The sequence below is a fragment of the Gorilla gorilla genome, chromosome 6, assembly GCF_029281585.2.
Source record: "Gorilla gorilla gorilla isolate KB3781 chromosome 6, NHGRI_mGorGor1-v2.1_pri, whole genome shotgun sequence".
Classification (NCBI taxonomy): Eukaryota; Metazoa; Chordata; class Mammalia; order Primates; family Hominidae; genus Gorilla; species Gorilla gorilla.
The window spans coordinates 119,844,627-119,865,018 of NC_073230.2; the positions used below are offsets into that span (position 1 = coordinate 119,844,627).

The 20,392-nt window shown below is 34.0% G+C and overlaps 1 protein-coding gene across 4 annotated transcripts in view; it reads right to left on the reverse strand.

The window, feature by feature from the left end:
- The window catches only part of IMMP2L (inner mitochondrial membrane peptidase subunit 2), an 888,292-nt gene that overhangs the window by 213,665 nt on the left and 654,235 nt on the right, over positions 1 to 20,392 (reverse strand). For 3 of the 4 annotated variants that reach the window (XM_031013153.3, XM_063708728.1, XM_063708727.1), the window contains exon 6: positions 4,489 to 4,591. The exons of the other annotated variant lie outside the window; for it this stretch is intronic. In XM_031013153.3, the coding sequence (XP_030869013.1) occupies positions 4,489 to 4,591 (103 nt within the window). The remainder of the gene's footprint in view (positions 1 to 4,488; positions 4,592 to 20,392) is intronic. 4 annotated transcript variants of the gene reach the window in all.

A 20,392-nucleotide genomic window follows, 5' to 3' on the forward strand; every position in this document is an offset into this window, starting at 1 on the left:
AGTACTGGTAGCATCTATTGACCCTCTTACCTGCTCCTTCTAGGCATCAGGTTATGTTTTAATGATTAGCGATAGTGGCAAAAGAATTCAGAAGGCTCACAGGTTCAGTGCACTCATTATTATCTATGACCTGAATCTCTGTCCTTAAAATCTCTGACTACTTTAAACATTTCCCAAAACTCAGTCCCAATTCCTCTCTTTGTCAAGTGCCTGCCTGCCTTCCTTCCTTCCTTCCTTCCTTCCTTCCTTCCTTCCTTCCTTCCCTCCTTCCTCTCTCCCTCTCTCTCTCTCCCTCTCTCTCTCTCTCTTTCTTTCTTGACAGAGTTTCTCTGTTGTTTCCCAGGCTCCAGTGTAATGGTGCAATCTCAGCTCACTGCAACCTCTACCTCCCAGGTTCAAGTGATTCTCCTGCCTCAGCCTCCCGAGTAGCTGAGATTACAGGCATGTGCCACCACACCCAGCTGATTTTTGTGTTTTTAGTAGAGATGGGATTTCACCATGTTGGTCAGGCTGGTCTCGAACTCCTGACCTCAGGTGATCCACCCGCCTCGGCCTCCCAAAGTGCTGGGATTACAGCCATGAGCCACCACGCCCAGCTGTCAAGTGCTCTTAATATAAAAAGTCCCATTCTTTCATCCTTCCTGCAACTCCAAGAATCTACTGGTTTTTTTTTTGTTTTTTCTTTTGTTTTTTCTTTTGTTTTTTTTTTAACCAAAGAAGCATTATATAGGGGAAAAAATAAAAACAGGTATGACTACATACTAAATTGCTTAAAATGTCCATTTCCCACATATATTATAGAATCTAGTAATCTCTGCCTGGTTAAATTTAACTCTTACTTCTCCTGACGCATCCCACCCATCAGGTTCCACAAGCCAATATCAAGGTGGGCAAATCACAGGTGCTCAAAAATGCATCATGAAGGTATAAATGAAAAGCTTCGCATGATTTAAAAACATAAACTTTACTTTTTCTCCTTTACTTTTCACTGGTTTTTAAAAAGTGAAAATTTTTTTGCACTTTATAAAGTTCAAAAAGAATTCTATGGAATTTTAATATTCATGTTCCATACTTTTCTAAAAACATAAACTTCACTTTTCACTGGTTTTTAAAACGTGAAAAATTTTTTGTACTTCATAAACTTCAAAAGGAATTCCATGGAATTTTAATATTCATTTTCCACAGTTGTCTATTTATCATCACTTTCAGACCACCAGTTCATTTCATTAATAAATAATAGTTCTAATGCTCATTTATTGCTAAAACTATCATCTCCTATTAGGCATATTTCCTTCACAAAACACTCTAGGGGGCTAATGTTTTATCTAATAAGGTATCAATGAAAAAAGTGATTGAAATAGCTCTTTTCCAAATGACTTGCAACTAAAAAGAACTCATATTTAGTATAACTCGAAGTTTCCATTCTCAGAAAGAGGCACTCTATCATAAATAGTTTCTCCCTCTGAATTATTCAGTTATGCTTCATATTCCCTGCATACAAATTGTTCACAAGGTCACACTATGATCACAAACCTAAAAATCAAAATACATTTATACATCTTAGAAAGGTTATGTTTGCCTTGAAATGTATAAGCCAAAAGTTCTTCTTCTAATGTCCTTTGGTCAAAGTAGCTAAAATAAATTACATATTTTAGGTGCTAAATAAATAATTTATTTTAGATTTATTTTTAGATACTAGAATTTCACAATTCACTATGCAGGAAACAGTGAAAGTATCTCAGTTGCCCTCAATTTAAAGCTAGATAAAAATGATAGAAAAACTTCAAAGTGGAAAGTGTACAAGCTAACTGGAGGCCATAGAAAGAATCACATTTGTGTTTTCAGTAAATGGAACATATTATCTAGGAGAACAGTTCAAATATAATTACTAAAATTAATATTTATAATAAATGAAAGAATTGCTGCAGGCATTTTTAATTGAAGAGCCTGTCAGTGTGAAGTAGTTAAAAATCACTATTAGAAATGTCACAGTTACATATACATACAAATACAAATACAAAATTTACTTTTTATGTGCTTCCATTTTAAAGCAAGCAGAAAATTTGTCACTATCTGCAATAATCAGTTACTTTGTGTGCTGGTGAAGAACATCATGGCTACAATAGAAAATGTATTTATCTACACAGAAGTAGGTGCTGTAAAGGAAAAGACACTAATTTCCTTCACAGAGAAAGAAATTACTGAGAGAAATGCTTAGAAAATATTCTAAGCAACTATAAAGTAACACATTAGAATCACCATGTCTTTATGATATAATCCAGTAAAATCCAGTAGGAATATGCACTGAACAACACTACCAGACAATTATCACAATTTTAAAATAAACTTATGAAAGATATTTATCACACTAGAAATGCAAACTAAAGTCGTAAATTGGCAAATCCATATCATGAGACGATAGGACATTTTCCATCATTGTGCAATGATCATATACTCAAGAGGGTTAGCATAAAGATATTTCACAGAGACATCACACACAATGGAAACATTTCATATCCAATCATATCTGTGATGAGAGAGACATCAAATGGCTTTTAGGTAATCTTTTTCACTTGCGAGTTGCTACAAATTTTGTCACAAGAGTCACTTCTATACTGTAAGTGACCTAAAACATTTCCAATCTGTTTATTTCACCTTTAGTATACCTTACAAAAATTAGATTATATTTTTGTAATAATTACTATTCAAAAGCAAGAGAAGGCCTTAGTAGTATTTATTATCATCATTGCAACTAGAAAAAAAAGAAGTAGGAGTAGTTTCCTAAAGTTATCTTCCACATAATTATATATGCTTATCCAACTCTAGCTCTATTACTGCACTGTCAGCCAAAGATGAGTCAAAGTGGCTGCTCCATTAGTGACAGCAGGAGTGTGCCCTCATACTATGTGAAAGAAATTGTTTTATTAGAGACCACCAACATTAAATTTTAGAAAAAAACTATATGGATAAAATTTTTTTCACAAACATATCTAAAGGTATTCAATATTAACTTATACAAGTTGAATATCCCTTATCCAAAATACTTGAAACCAGAAGTATTTCAAATTTTGGATTTTTTTTTATTTTGGAGTATTTGCACTATACTTACTGGATGAGCATATCTAATCCCCAAATTTGAAATCCAAAATACTCCAATGAACATTTCCTTTGAGCATCATATTGGTGCTCAGCAATCTAAGAATTTTGGAGCATTTCAGATTTCAGACTTTTGGATTGGGATGCTCAACTTATATATACGTTAACAAGTATAGATATGTCTGCCTTTAGGAAAATCTAACGAGTGAAGATCCAAGCTTTTAAACACACTAGATAATGAGAAGCAGGTGTAGTGCCAGTTAACTCAAAGATTCTTCACTTTATATTATAAGCTATTGCAGGGATTCATAAATACAGACTTTCTGTATACATTCACCATGAAAAATCCCACAAAATACCAGTTTAGTCTCAATCCTATGGAGTATAAGCATGGAATAAGGAACGTCTGCATTTCTACTATAAACTCAGTGCTTCTAACATTCGACTTATAACGGGTGACAGATTATGCCACTCCAAAATATGCCACTTTGACGTAAGGATTACTTTAAGCTAAAGGCACTTGACAAACAGCAGATGCAAGAAGGGCATTCGAATCTTTCCCTTTTCTTCCTGAAAGCAGGAGATACAATTTTTCATGTGAAAGATGCCTTGACTGTACCAGGAGGAAAAAAAAAACTTTATTCCATGGGAAGTCATGGCAGGGGGCGCAGAGGGGCTTCTGTACAAACACACCTTGTTAAAATGTGTTAAAATAATTATCTTCCTTTAGCCTCACCACATAATTTAGTCACATTTCCACAATTAGGTCTCTTTGTTCAATCTAACATAAAAGTATGTACGTTTTTCCACCTGTTGGGTCTTCATTTCTTCATGAGGGCTCCTGCGCCACCTAAAACTTATTTTAAATTTGTTTGCTTTTCTCCTATGACTCTGTCTTATGTCAAATTAATTCTCAGGCCCAGCTGGGACCCTAAAAGGGTAGAGGTAAAGTTTGCTTCCTGTACATTTACCAATATGATTTCTATTACACTTGCATTTTAAACTAATGATTTAGAAAACTGATGCCTATAGGTCTTGTACACATTGTCTGCTAAACATCAACTGAAAATATAAGCTACAGAGTATTCCCATGGGAGAAAAAAAAGATCTTCCAATTTGGAATAAGGTAGTTGGCCAAAAGCATTTTTTGGTACTTTGTTGAAGTGTCTGAGTTTTTTTTCTAAGAAACACACGTGCACACACATACCTACATACACACTCTGATAGTGTGCCTTATCTATGATACTTAAAAGGAAATTTTCAAACATAAACTATTCCAGTATAAATTTCATGATCAGTCTTGGCTGAGTTACCTGAATAACCTATCTGACATAGTTTTGTTCTCACCTTTGAAATCCAATTACATCAACAAGAAGATAAAAGATGACTTACCGGCCCAAAAGAATTACTGTCAAAACTGTGTCCATGATGATCACCTTCAACCCAGATGTGACCACGGGGGACTTTGACATACCGGTTTTTGTGTCCTATGGTTCTGGAAATAAACAGTGTAACCACTCAGATATGAGTAGAAAAGAGATCAAACTGCTGAGCATACAAACTTAGGAATGGCGAAAATATTATATAGATGTTACAGACAGGTTAACCATGAAGCTTCTTCATAATTTCATTTTTAAGGAAGATGTGGTTAGAGCAATTTGAATCTATTCATAGTATTTTTTCTTTTTATATTTCTATAGGTAAGAATTTTGTGCTTAGATGAAATGTATTGGCACTAAATATAATGTGTTGTTATTTAATATAATTCACAATATTCTAAATATGTATTTATGAAATCCAGTAAGCCCTAACAAAATATAGATCTATTTGTTTTTTTAACATTTGCTTTTAAGTCAATATTCAACTTTTTCAACTGATTCATGCACAACTACAGTTTTCATTTTTTTCGGTCAAACTTCTCAAACCAATAGACAACACTTTTCATAACCTCTTAATACTCTAAATTTTAGCATAAGTAAGAAATAAAGAACATAATCTGAATAACTTCTTGTTAGATACAAACTATCAGTATCAGTTGAAAATTTTTAACCAGCACCAAAGTATTCCTAAAAATGAAAATTTTTTAACAATTGTGAAGACTAAAGATCGATGATACACACGTTGCAAAACATTCTATATTAATGTTGGCAAGGAAATGGACTAAGAAAAGGCTATCTCACACAGTTTTTGAAGCAATGTATAATGGTATAATGTTTTTCCCTATATTTCCATTTTAGGCCAATTTTTGGTATAGTTTTAAGATACTAAAATGTTTGTGCCTTTTGACTTAGTTATTCTACTTGTAGAAATACATTTGAAAAATAAAATCGGAAATATAGACAAATTTATTCATTACAAGGGGTGTTCAAACAAGGCTTTTTATAGCAAAAAATAATAATAATTTACCTAAATATTCAACAACACAGAATTGGTTCAATAAATTATGATACAACCAACTAAATGAAAGAGACAGGCTTACAATAAAATATTATCCTAATCCCACAATAAGAAGTTATTTTGGGGCAGAGACTGCTTTTTTTTTTTTTTCTTTTATCCCCTAAAAAGCTCAGGAAATCGCCTGGCCTAAAGAAGCTTCTCAGTAAGTGTTGGCTGAATGAAGGAATGAATAAATATCACCTCCAAGGCTGCAGAGTTCAGAAACTGAGCTTGGCATACATACTGTTCTTTGAGGTGGTGTCCCTTTGAGACTATTTTTATTAGTTAGCAAGATGTATGTGTGCAGAATAATATATTTAAAAAAACTAAACATAAATTGGTGCTACAGAAACTGAAACTATTCATTATCTAGGATGGTTTTTAATTTTCAAGATAATTTCAGTGTTGAATTACTTTACTTTAGATCAGTAAATCATTCATGCAACGAAGCAATATTGTGGCTATTAGAAAAGCCCACAGTAAGTTAATGACTGCTGTTTATTTTTAATTACTATTGGGAAGAAAGTTTTCAGCTTTTTAAAGAAAAGTGAAAAACAAGTTGAACACATCTTACCATCATATACTCTGCAATATAAGTGTTCTTCAATTAAAATCAGTCAATTAGTTCCTGACATCACTACAGCTTTTATTATTAGATTGCCTCTAAGAACTAATATTCTACATGAAATGTTAATGACAAAGAGAATATCCTTTTACTTAATTGTTGGCAAGGCATACTCTCCAAATCAGTCCAAACGTTTGTTCACCTTATTAAGCTGGGTATTTTGGATAAATGCTCAGAAAGAAAACAATTACCAATTTTGTCTCTTCAAATAACCATTCAAGAATTACAAAGGAAAACCAGCATAAAATCATTTCTGCAGTGACATGGTGAGTTTTAAATCAAGCATATTCCAGAAACCAGAAGAGTGATATGAAACCAAGATTGAGTTTTAATGTCATATAAGCCAAGATACTTGTGACATAAAAGACCAGTGACAGTTACACGTTTCCTTGCACTGACCATCTTATCTGAAAAATTTAAATATAGCCTTTATCCTGTTATTTTCTAGCTGCTTACAGTGCTTTGTTTTTCTTTTCTGAGCCTGCTAACACTTGATATACATTTATGGGTTTGTTTGTTTATTTTTTATGTCCCTCCACTAGAATGCAGTCTTTGGAACTTTGCCTTATTTGTTCATAAGAGTATCCCCAGAGCCCAGAACAGACTACACAGAGTGCTCAGTAAACATTTGTTAAATGAATGACCAAATGAATGAATATCTGAAGAATAAAAAATACTGCCATAAAGGCAGAATAATAGAGTGGAAAGTACATAGGTTCTGGAAACAGACTAAACCAGTTTTAATTTTGATACGATTACTCACAAGTAATCTTTTGCAAGTTACTTAGAGTTTCTACCTCTATTTGCCCATCTTTAAAGTGGGACAAGACATACCCTAACTCAGCAGTCCCCAGCCTTTTTGGCAGTAGGAACTGATTTAATGGAAGACAATTTTTTCATGGACCAGGGTGGATGGGGGAAGGTTTTGGCATGATTCAAGTACATTACATTTATTGTGCACTTTATTTCTATTATTATTACATTGTAATATATAATGAATCAATTATACAACTCACTATAATGTAGAATCAGTGGGAGTCCTGAGCTTGTTTTCCTGTAACTAGATGGTCCCCTCTGGGGGTGATGGGAGATAGTGACAGATCATCAGGTATAAGAGTGTCATAAGGAGCATGCAACCTATATCCCTCACATGCGCATTTCACAACAGGGTTCATGCTCCTGTGACACTTTAATGATACCACTGATTTGGCAGGAGGCGGGGCTCAGGCAGTAATGAGAGCAATGGGGAGTGGCTGTTAATACAGATGAAGCTTCCCTTGCTGCTCACCTCCTGCTGTGCTGCCCAGTTCCTAACAGGCCACAGACCAGTACCAGTCCGTGGCCTGGGGGTTAGGGACTCCTGCCCCAACTGGGCTGAAACGAAGGTTAGTAGTTAGATGAAAATATAATGGAAAGATTGTTATACAACATAGTCTCTGGAGCCAGCCTATCTTGGCTTTTGTATCTTACTTAACATTTTCAAGCTTACATGATCTGCACAAGTTGATGAAACTCTGTGTCAGTTTCCTCAGTTACACAACTGGGCAAGTAACAATACCTAACTCAAAAAGTTATTCTATAGATAAAAGTGGCATATATTAAACACTTGATAAGTGGATTCTCTTGTAGTTGAGACTGTTTTTAATTTAAGTAAAGCACTGAGTATAGTTCTGATGTATAGTCAGAACCCAATAAGTGGTAGTTATTATTGCTATTGTCTTCCTTTGTCCATTATTTTCTTTCATTTTATAAGTCAGAATGTGTTCAGCCTCTGCTATCTATTAGCATCAGTTTTTTAAAATTACCTGAACTACGCTTCAGTAATTTCCTCTCCCCACGGTTGCACTGTGACTATAGACTATTTTTAATGGTACAATCAATCTTTTTTTTCTTTTGCTCCTACGTCCTTCTGGGACACTCTAAAACTTACATGTAAAAACACTATTTGTGTTCTGCATATTCAAATATGCAGAGAGTAGTAGGTGAAAGTACAATCTATTTGTGTTTTTACCTACTAGTCTCTTGTATATTTGAACATTGCTATGCTAATACAGATTGGTTTCCTAGATACCAGACAGATTTGAAAGAACTCTTAGAGCTATAGAAGAACCCTGGTAAAATTCACGCTATATCCTAGTGCATATTCTGTTTCCTGGGTTTCAATCTAACTTTTTAAAGAATAATCCAAAGTAGCTTTAAAAAATATGATGTTAAAATATTGGGCTGGTCCCTTTTAGGACTGCCAAAGAAATATAATACTCCTAATAGAATTTCTCTAGAGAAAGAATTTTAAATAGCTTTGTGCTCCTGAATTCACATAAAAGAAAGACAAGATAATCTTTTAGGTGATTTAACAGTTAATTGAGGTGTCAGCCTACAAGGTTGTATGTATCTATGACTTGCAAATAATTTTGGTTTTGACAGTCAAAAATGAGCTCTGTATGGTACTCTAACTACCTGTCTAAAAGAAAAGGCATTTTTAGTACTACCTTTACCAAGACAAGTTACCTAGGTCTTATAAATGGAATAAAGAATCATTACCTCCAGTTTGATCTGACCTTGAAAACAATGTTTTTAAGTCTCTGAATCTTTTGAGTGTCATTGGGTGAATACAAAAGTATTGTCTAGGTAATTCTTGTTTCCACAAGAAAGGAAGAATTTCTTCTTAAAAGTATTTCCCAAATACATATACACACACACACACTTAAGTAGGTCATTTATATTAATAATTCATGATTGATTTAAGGTATTCTTATTTCTTTATTTTTCAAATTATTCTCTTAGCTTTTCTCATTTTCCAAAGTAGTGGCTGCCCTGAGGATGTTTACTGCTCCCTGGATACTAGATCCATGGTTTTCATTGTCTTGAAGGACCAGAAGTCAGGGGCTCTGGACCCAGAAATATCAGCAGTTAGAACTAGGTCTCTTTATCATTGTTAACAGACAGAACCAGAAAAAAAAAAAAATCCACCATCAGGAAAGAAAACTAAAAGGAACACTTGCCTATGCAGTGTTGGCCTCTGAAAGAGAAAAAAACTCTCTCTTGAGAATCTACCTTCTGCTCTCAAGTGAAACTAAGGTTTGAATTCACACTACTTGGGTAGTCTGACAAAGTTAAGAATCAACTTTAATTGGCCCCAGGCATCTGGCAGAGAATAATCCCTCAAATGTGGTTTTCAGGTTTTCTATAGATAAATCCCAGCTGACAGGAACCCACAATCCAAAATTACAAATCTCATTTGGAAATACCCACCTTAGTGAGTCAGGACAGAAAATAAGTAGCAAAATTAGACTCCCGCAAACTTCAAATACTGGATTTATGAATATACATGCTATATTTAAATATTTTTAAAAGTATAAAGGGAACTAAATACTTGAGTAAGGAAGAATATAATATTTTAAAGATAGACACTTGAAAAAGAACCAAATAGAAATTCTAAAAATTAAAATATATAACTAAATAAGTGGGTTAAAAAGCAAATTACCATGAGTTAAAGAAAGAAGTAATGAACTGGAGTAGAATTCAATACAGAGAGCTAAAGAAATGGAAAATATTAGAGACATTAGAAAGATATGGGAAGCATTGTAAGAAAATGTAACATCTGTGTAATCAAAGTTCCAAAGAAAGAGAATAAAAAGAAACAAGGAATAGATAATATTTGAAGAGACAGTGGTAGAGGATTTTCCAGAATTGATGAATGAATAAATGTGCTGGGCCTCAGAAATTGATATCCCAAAATACAGCACTTTGATGTGCTAAACTGAAGAAGCCTCGAGGTCTCTCTGACCTCCTTCCACCTCCTGTTTCTCAACCCATTGTCTCTCCTAAATAAAGCTCATGATGAAGCTGTTCCCTGACGTTCCCTTATCTCCCTGAAGTCCAGACTGGCTCAGAAGAAAATGGTTACCTCTGGTCCGTTCCCTGAGTTTTCATTAACTGAACTCATATCGCAGGAAAAAAGTCTGAAGTCTCAACATACCTGAATAGACTGGTCACAAACCATCGTCTGCTTTCTGGGTCCAACTTGTCTCAGGCCATTGTATGTTCAACCCCATTGAATTCCCATAAAAATCATCTATTACCACCCTAAAATTATCCACACTTCCCCATCTCCCTTCCCCCTAAAAAGAAGGGTATAAAATGGTCTGTACTCCGTTGCGTGGTGTACTCGCTCTGTGACCCAACCCTCCACGGCACTTTGTATGCCTTCGCTCCTATTAATCTGCCTTTTGTCAGTTACTTTTCAGTCAATTTTCAGAGGGCTAAAGGGAAGTCTTCCTTTGACCACTACAAATGCAGATTCTGGAATCAGTGCAAATAACAAGCAAAAATCAAACTATCATACGTTGTAATGAAATTGTAGAACACTGAAGTCTCACTACTCCCAACCTCAAATTCTGAAAAGCTTCCAGAGACAAAACATGGACTACCTTAAAAAAAAATAATAAAATTAAATTGACGATAGAGTTCCCTTATTGGGGTATAATTTACATGAAATAGAATTCAGCAATCTTAACTATACAACTCAATGAATTTAAAAATCAACAGTCACATAATCACTATTTACATCAAGATATGAAACACTTGAGTTACCCAAAAACGTTTCTTCATGTCTCTCTGTGAGAAATCTACCCCACCCTCATCCTTGGCTTCAGGCAATCACTGTTATGCTGCTTTCTGTCACTACGGTTTTGCCTTTTCTAGAATTTTACATACAGGCATACGTTCAATATATTGTCGGTTCAATTGCAGACCACCTCAATAAATAAATAAAGCAATATTGCAACAAAGAAAGTCACACAACTTTTTTGGTTTCCTAGTGCTTACAAAAATTGTGTTTACATTATACTGTAGTTTATTAAGTGTGCAATAACATTATATCTAAAAATACATACCTTAATTTAAAAATATTTTATTGCTAAAAAATGCTGACAGACACACAAAACAAACATATTCTTTTGGGGAAATGGTGCCAATCGACTTCCTGGATGCAAGGTTGCCACAAACCTTACATTTATAAAAAATTTAATATCTACAAAGTACAATTAAGGGAAGCACAATAAAACAAGGTATGACTGTAAATGGGAACATACAATACGTATTCTTTTATTTCTGGCTTCTTACTTTAGTCTAACGCTTTTGAGATCAGTTCACATTGTTCAAACGAAAGTAGTTTGTTACTTTTTTTAAAAAATAGTATACTATTATATGAATGTACCAGAATTTGTCAAACAATAGTTCATGAACACTTTAGATGTTTCTAATTTTTGACTTTTTACACAAATAATTTCAAATTTTATTTAAGATTCAGGGGGTACATGTGCAGGTTTTTTACATGGATATATTACATGATGCTGAGGTTTGAGATGTGAATGAATCCATTATCCAGATAGTGAGCACAGTACCCCAAATTCTTGAATATGAACACTAAAGCAGCTATGAACATTTCAGTATAAGTATGACACATTTTCATTTCTCTTCTATAAATGAAATGGTTGGCTCACATGGTACATGAATGTTTAAACTGTAAAATTGTGGCCAAATACCCTATTTTTAAAAGGAAAAAATGATTTTTTTTCTTTTTCTTTTCCCCCACCTCCTACTTAGTTCTTAATGAAGGCAAATATAGCCTTTACCTTCTCTCCACCAGGCATGGCAAACTTATCTATGAGTTTACTTAGAAGTCCCAGAGACCCTACCTTGAAGCAAACCAGGTGCCTCCAGAACTCTCTTCCACCAGGAGGTAGCCCCAATTTACAACCTGACTCTACCCACCTTGGTGCCAACCAGACCACCTGACAGGTAAGACATCCGAAGACCCCGTACCTCCTCATCCCCTCCCCTACATGTCATTCATGCCAAGCCCCCTTTAAAAGCCCCTGCCTTCTTGTCCTGAAGACTGAAGTGGTACCCTCAAGGCAGGAGCCTATAATACCTCCCCTCAGCTACCTCAGGAGTAAAGTTACTTTCTATCAGATCTCACTATTGTTAATTAGATACTGCAAGGGGTGAGGGATGGGACCTGCGTTTGGTTACAGAACTGTTTTCCAAAGCAGTGGGACTACCAATGTATAAGAGTTTCCGTTGTTCCACATCTCACCAGCACTTGATATTATCATTCTTTCCATTTTAGCCATTTTAGGGGCATAGAATGGTTTTAATTTGCATTTTCCTAATGACTAATGATTTGAGCATCTTTTCATGTTATCTGTCATTTGCATATCTTCTTTGGTGAATTATCTATTCAACTTTTAAAAATTAAATTTAGTGATTTGTCTTATTACTGAGTTGTAAGAATTCTTTATATAATCTGGATATAAATTTTGTATTAGATATGTTTTGTAAATATTTTCTCCTAATCTCTGTGCTTTTAAATTTTTCTTAACAGTTTTTTTCTACAAAGAATATACATTTTTAATTCTGATGAAGTCTATTTAAAACATTTTTCTGTTAAAATACATGTTTTTCGTAAGAAATTATTGCTTAACCCAAAAATCACAAAGATTTTTCTCCTGTGTTTTCTTCGTCTGGTTTTATACTTTTAGGCTATTTATAATAATTTTTATGCAGTCTGAGGTATGGTTCAAATTTCAATTTTTTACATATGGTTATCCAATTTTTCCAGTACCATTTTTTTAAAAAACTATTCTTTCTCCCTTGACTTACCATTGGCAACTTTGTTAAAATTAATTTACCCTATGTATTAGTCCATTTTCATGCTGCTGATAAAGACACACCCAAGACTGGGCAATTTACAAAAGGAAGAAGTTTATTGGACTTAAAGTTCCACGTGGCTCGGGAGGCCTCACAAACATGGAGGAAGGTGAAAGGCACATCTCACATGGTGGCAGATAAGAGAAGAGAGCTTTTGCAGGGTAACTCCCATTTTTTAAAACCATCAGATCTCATAAGACTCATTCACTGTCACGAGAACAGTGCAGGAAAGATCTGCCCCCATAATTCAATCACTTTCCACTGGGTTCCTCCCATGACATGTGGGAATTGTGGGAGTTGCAATTCAAGATGAGATTTGGGTGGGAACACAGCCAAACCATATCACCCTATATGGATGAGTCTTTTTCTAGACTCTATTTTGTTCCATTGATGTTTATAGCAATATCATACTGCCATGATAATTGTGGCTTTATAGGTCTTGAAATCAGGTGCAATGAGTCCCCCAATTTTGTTATACTCCTTTCCAAACCCCTTTGGCTATTCTAAGTCCTCTGCATTTCCAAACAGATTTTAGAATCCCCTGTCCATGTCTGTGCAAAGGAGCCTGCTGGGAGTTTGATTGGGATTGCACTGAATCTATAGAGCAATTTAGTTAGAAATGACATCTTAACAACATTGAGTGTTCTGATTAATGAACATAGCATATCTTTCCAATTTTAAAGGTCTTTGAAGATGTTTCTGTTCTGTTGTGAGACTGATAGCATAACTGTCTTGCACATATTTTCTTAAATTAATATCTAAGTATTTACTGTTTTAATGTTATTTTAAAAGATATTTTAAAATTGTAACTCCCAGTTTTTCATTGTACTACATAGGAATGCAGTTGATTTTTCTCTATTGGTCTTCTATCCTGCAGCCTTGCTAAACTCTCTTATTCTAGTTTTATTTTGTAGAGTTGTCAGAATTTTATGCAAACGCAATCATGTTTTGCTGGGACTACAGGTGTGTGCCACCATGCCCCGCTAATTAAAAAAAATGTTTAAAGATGGTGTCTTGCTATGTTGCCCAGGCTACTCTTGAACTCCTAGCCTCTAATCATCCTCCCACCTCAGCCTCCTGATTAGATGAGATTTGTGTGCAAAAGTAGTTGAGGTTTTTGACATTTTAAAAAGTAATGACAAAAACCACAATTACTTTTGCACCAACCTAGTAAAATAGTAAAAATACTATTGTAATTATAGCATAATTACAGACATTATATAAGTTGACTGAATATAGAAAAGATAACTCCACACTGTAAAGAAAATATATTTAAAATTAGTTTTTGCTAAAATGATGATAGATTGCATAAAATGTTAAAGGTGTAGATACCATAATTAGTTTACCTATTGTTAAATTGGGCTTTATCATGGATACAAATAGTGAATCATATCATTATTCTACGGATGACTTCTGGCAAGCCAATTTAAATACAATAGTGAACTTGTAAAGTATAATTTTATTTTTCAAAAAAATCAATATTTAATATAATTGGTATTGTTGCATTTGTTTAGAAAATCTTCTCTGAAAATAATTTACTGGGTGTTTGCATCATCTTCATTTAGTTTGTAGGTCTTTTGCATATGCTAGTATGATAGTTATATAGGGAAAAATACATTTCAGTGCATTCTGCTTTTTTTTTTTAGAGACAAGGTCTCGCTTTGTTGCTCAGGCTAGAGTGCAGTGGCATGACCATAGCTCACTGCAGCTGTAGTCTCAAATTCCTGGGCATGCAGAATTTTCCCACCTCAGCCTCCCAAGTTGCGAGGACTGCAGGCATGTGCCACCATGCCTCACTTTTATTTTTTTTTTTTTTGTATTGACAGGGTCTCACTATGTTACCAAGGCTGGCATCCAACTCCTGGCCTCAAGTGATCCTCTTGCCAATTTTAAATAAAGAATCTGGAAGCTACATGTATAAAGTAGGATTGGGGAAAGCCTTTTTAAGTAAGATTAAAAAGCAAAAGGTATGCTGTAAAATAACATATGAAAATACCTGAGTATTTTGAAATTAAAAATTTTTGAAAGGCAAAATGTGCCACAAATACAGAAGTCAACAGATTAACACTATCTATGGGGGGAAAATGTTGTACAGATGTTGCATATATAATGAAATGATTTTTAAAAAAAGACAAACAATCCAATTGAAAATGGATAAAAAATACAAATAGGCAAGTGACAGATGAGACAGGAAAAACTGCTTAAATTCACTAGTAGTCAGGAAAACACAAATTAGAGTAAACATGACTCTATAGCCAACAGCTGAAACATATTGCTGGCATAGGTATAGGAAACATGTACACTCACGTTGCTGGTAGAAATAGGAAGAGTTATAATCTTTTTGGAAGCAATCTGGCAGCATCCATAACATTTTAAAAATTCATTTGCCTTAAGATCTAGCAATTCTACTCCTGGGATAGTGCCATAACATAACTATGTAAGGACACAGGTACAATAATGTTTTTCATAACACTGTTCAGAGTGGCAAAAAATCTGGATGCAAAGATAATACTTAAAACAGGATGGTTTAATAAATGATGGTATGTCCATACCATGGAATGCTATATAACCCATAAAAAGAACAAATTAGAGCCATCAATTAACTTCAGAGATTTTTCAAAAATTATCGAATAGAAAAGCAGAAAAGCACATGATATGATTTATCCTTTGTAAAAAGGAAAGGTTTAAAAGCCACTATATGCAAATGTGAATGTGAATATGGGAATCATTACCCTAGCATAAAGAAAAGTATATTGAAGATACACAAGGGGTTGTTGACATGGGTGAAGGATGAAAGAACTCAATAAGAATAAAAGAAAGTAAAAAAGGGAAGAGCATAGACAAAAAAAAGGGAGAAACAATCATACAACACTTCAAAGAAAGCATTATGATATTACCATATTTATGCTTTTGTGTAAATTATATGTGGATTCATAGAAAAAGTAATTACAATAGACATAAAATATTTTATATATACATATATAAATACAATATATAAAGATTTAAAGACCAATAATTGTGTCATAGCAGTGAAATAAGCAGAAATTAAAAAAGAAGAAAACAAACACTAACTTATAAAAGCTAGGAGTATTAATTAAGGGCAATATGTCCAGGAATCCTCCCATTTGTTTTTTCCCTCTGAGACGGAATGCATCAGTAAATAAATGTTAGAGGGCAAGAACAGAGGATGAATCAAGTTCATGGAAATATCCTTCATTTTGCCGTTGCTAAGGGCCCTCAACTGGCTGCTCACTACGATAAGCTAAGGATTTCTCAAATGCTGGTTCTAACAGGATGCCTGTTAAAATAATCACTTTTGTTTAAGTAATATACTAAAATGTCTTCATACTTAGAAGTCTAAAAAGTTTGCTATTTATTGCATAGATTGGGGAGGCAAAAGAAAACACAAAAACAAAAACACAAACCCAAAAGCCAGAACAAATAAAACACATTATCTACTTCCCTGGAGATTGCTCCCCATCTGTGAGTAAAATTACGAGTGAAAGATTTAAGAGTTGGGGCACATACTGACGGGCTGAGTCTACACTGGCTCTTCCTGTCATATAATTCATAATGAATCAGAAGGTACTCTCCAGCTAGAAAATCAGCTCTTTTTCCTGAGTTTTTTTTTTTTTTAATAAAGAACTTAGCAACCAATCTACACAGTCATTACAATAAAGTTTGTTATCCTCTTCTAGGTGGGAAGCTCAGGAAACCTGCCTTTGTGCTCCTATTTCAGAGTTAATAATATTTTTAACTTTTTAGGCCTTCGGGGCCACAAAGACAACTCTTTAATCAAGACATATGAACTGACTGATGTGCTTTCTTTTCTTTTGATCTTTATAGAGCTTGTAATTTTATTTTTTAATAATTTCTCTGTTAACTTATTATTTATTGCCTGCAATGATTATGAAACTATTTGATCTTCAAAATATAGAATGATACAGTATCTTTTGAATGAACTTTGCATTTGGCTTTTTAACCCTTCTTTTTATGTTTTAATTATCTACTAATAACATTTCTATATACAAATGCATTACCAGAACCCACTAGAATGTGGTTAAATTTGAATTGGAATCCTTCGTTTTACATGACCAATGGTGCAAAATAATAGAGCTACCTTATCAAAGTCAGCAAAGATTAGTTTGCTATGATCACATATTTTTCTAACTGAATATTCCTTTATATGAATTATTCCAACAGTTTCACACGAACAATAGTACTACAGAAAGAGAATACAATGACTTCTTAAAAGAATTGCCATACTACATTCCATATTTGGCAGCTATAGATTATTCTTCATTAAAATATAAATAAGAATAAAATAAGTTTTATAGAGTATCAAATAAGGAATTCTTGCTAATTCAAGCCCAAATTGCTTCAGCCTACATGAACCTATATTACAAACCCATATTACAATACCCAGACTACCAGCATTCATATGAATGTAGGGCAGTGAATTGTTTAGAGTCAGATCTATTTTTCTTTCTCAATATAGGACATTTTTGTTTTACTAGTACATGGCGGGTGGCAGGGTGCTAACCTATGAATTCTCTGGGCTACAAAGCATGAAAGGAGTTATGGATCAGAGCACCTGTATGTTTGCTATTAAACATAAAGCTCACATAAAATGTTCTAGGCTATTTTGTGCCTTGTAGAACTTTGAATATTTTTGTATATCTTTGTATGTTTTTGAATGTTTGCTATCAATCACCTAAGCCACAATAATTGGAGAACAAAGTTCTCAACTTCCAAGAAATATGCTCAATTATAAGCCTGACTTTTTCTTTATGAAAGAGAAAAATCAGGGAATGTTCCATTCAGATAGGAAGAGCAGGAAATCATTTTTGATAATGTTTTCAAACTTTAAATGTAACCCCAAATAATAATAAACAGCATAAAATTGACTTCTATCTCCACTGGGTTCATATGGTATATGTCTGACCCATAAGAAATTGGATTCAAGAGGATAAAGTGAATCGTTGAAAGATGTAATTTCTCATATTGTTGTGAAGATCTCAACTGAAGAGTCAATCCTCCGTAAATACATCCCCTTGACACCCTGCCATGTAGGCCAATTGTTGTCCTCTAAATGTAAAGTGTTAAATGATCTAAATCACTTCATGAAACTTTAAAGCCAGATAGAAAACCATAGCAAAAAAGGCAAAAAAAATCCAGGATTCAATTTACTTATATCTGAAGAACAACAATCTCGCTCCTTTCCTCCTTAGCATCCATGCTGGTCCAAGCCACCAACATCTCCTTCCTGGACTCTTGCAGTCACCTCCTCACTAGTTTTCATGTCTCTCTTCTCCTCCATCTTTAGTCATTCTCCACACAACAGATCCAACCATGTCATCCTTCTGCCCTACTGAACATTTTCCAGTGGATTCCCATCACAGTTAAAATAAAATACAAACTGCTTACTTTGGCTTACAAGCCCTGTATCTGAGATTCCCAACCTTAACATTATGGACATTTTGAGCCAAACAATAGTTAGGAGGTGCTTCTGTCCATTTTAGGATGTTGAGTAGTATCGCTGGCTTCCAGAAACTAGAGCTGGTAGCATCCATTTTGCTATTGTGACAACTAAAAATGTCTCCAAACGTTGCCAAATGTCCAGAGGGTGGGTCGGGGTGGTGGGAGGCAGTATGTGTGGATTGTTCCTTCTGGGAATTACTGTCTTATACCATCTGGCCATGGCTACACTTTTGGCCTCATCGCCTCTTGCTCACTCCACTGAAACCACACTGGCCTTTTCAATGTTCCTCCAGACATACCAAGGGCCCTTCTAAATGTGGCTGTTGCTTCACTTGCTGTTCTCTGCTTGGAATGCTCTTTCTTCAGACTTATTTTCTAACCTAATTTATGTTCTATATTCCTATTTAAATATCTTCTCTCTATTTAAAATAGCTCCTCCTGTCACACTCTACTCCTCAGCATACTTTTCTTCATAGTATTTAACTACTCCTGGGTTTATAATCTATCCACTGTTTACCTGATATTTTGTCTGTCTTCCTCACTTAACTGCAAATTCCACGAAGGTAGAGATTTTAGCACTGTCTTCCTGATTCCTAAAACTGTGCCTGTATGTATTTTCAATACATACTTAATAAATATATACTGACTAAATGGATATTCATTGAATGAGTATGGATTCTGGTAGTAGTCCTCTAGAATACCATAAACAATTAAGGGTTGCTATTTCCCTCATTTCGGTAACAGTTTCATATACTATCTTAAATTGAAAAGGATTTCAGATATCTTCAGGTAACACAGTCATTTTATAGATAAAAAATTTGAGGCTTGGAGAGGTTAGTTTGTCAACAGTGCTACACTTACTTTGTGAAAATTAAGTCTAAAAACCAAACCGATGACTAACACATTTCAGGACTTCTTTTTATATTCTCCCTTGTGGACATTTTACCCATACTGATGGAAGCTTCATTTACAATTACATTTTTAGAAAAAGTGGAATTCAATCTGGATACAGATATTGCATATAAGTAATATTATTTAAGAAGGCTATTTGTTGCTATCCTGATTAAGTGAAGACTATTTTGTCTTGCATATTTAGTAGGAAATTCAATCAGTAACATACCAGATTATTTTTTTTAAAATGATGGCTTAGATTCTGATTACAAACTAAAATATCTCAAAGAAATTTTAGATATATCTGAAGTAGATATAAAGTACAGATATTTGGCAGAATTAGATACATGGCAGAAGTACTATCTGAATGGATTCATTTTACAGACTTTATAGACTGATTTGCATCAAAGCTGTAAGACTATATGAAAGATAAACATTATTGAAAGATACAGTATTTGGATTTGCCACAAGTTATGGTAATTTTAACATGATTAGTAAGGTAGAATTCTACCAAGTCAACTCAGTCTACATTTATAAAAAGAGATATCTAAAATGTACATGATTTTGGAAGGTTAAGGGGGATTAAAATTTTAAGTATGACAAAGCTTCTGACCTCAAAAACCTTATGTTTAAGAGATAAGTATAGAAAAAACACCACAAAGCAAAATGTGATAAATGGTAGATTCAAAATATAATAATGGTATTAACAGCCTACTATTAATTATAGAAAAAATAATAAGTGACAGTAAATTAGGTTTTGTGAAACAAACAAACAAAAAACAATAATTAAACCCAGATACCTAAAAGCCTGTACACTTAACTAATGGTCCATACTCCTTTAAAAAAAAAGATTAATTCTGATTGGGCTGATCCTGATCTGGAAAATTAGAAAAATAAAATATAAATATGTCATGAATGATAAAATATATATATATATATAGTATCAAGGGTTCATGTTGGAAAAACCCTGAGTTCTTTGGTTTGTCTGAAATGTGGTTTAATGGAAACCACCAAATGTAGGTTGTAGGTTGGGGATGGACCGTAGAGAGACTTTAATAACAATCTAAAGAGTATAGACTCTATTTTGTAGGCAATTGGGAACATCTGAAGGGTGTTAATAAAAAAAGTGACAAGATTATACTTAATTAT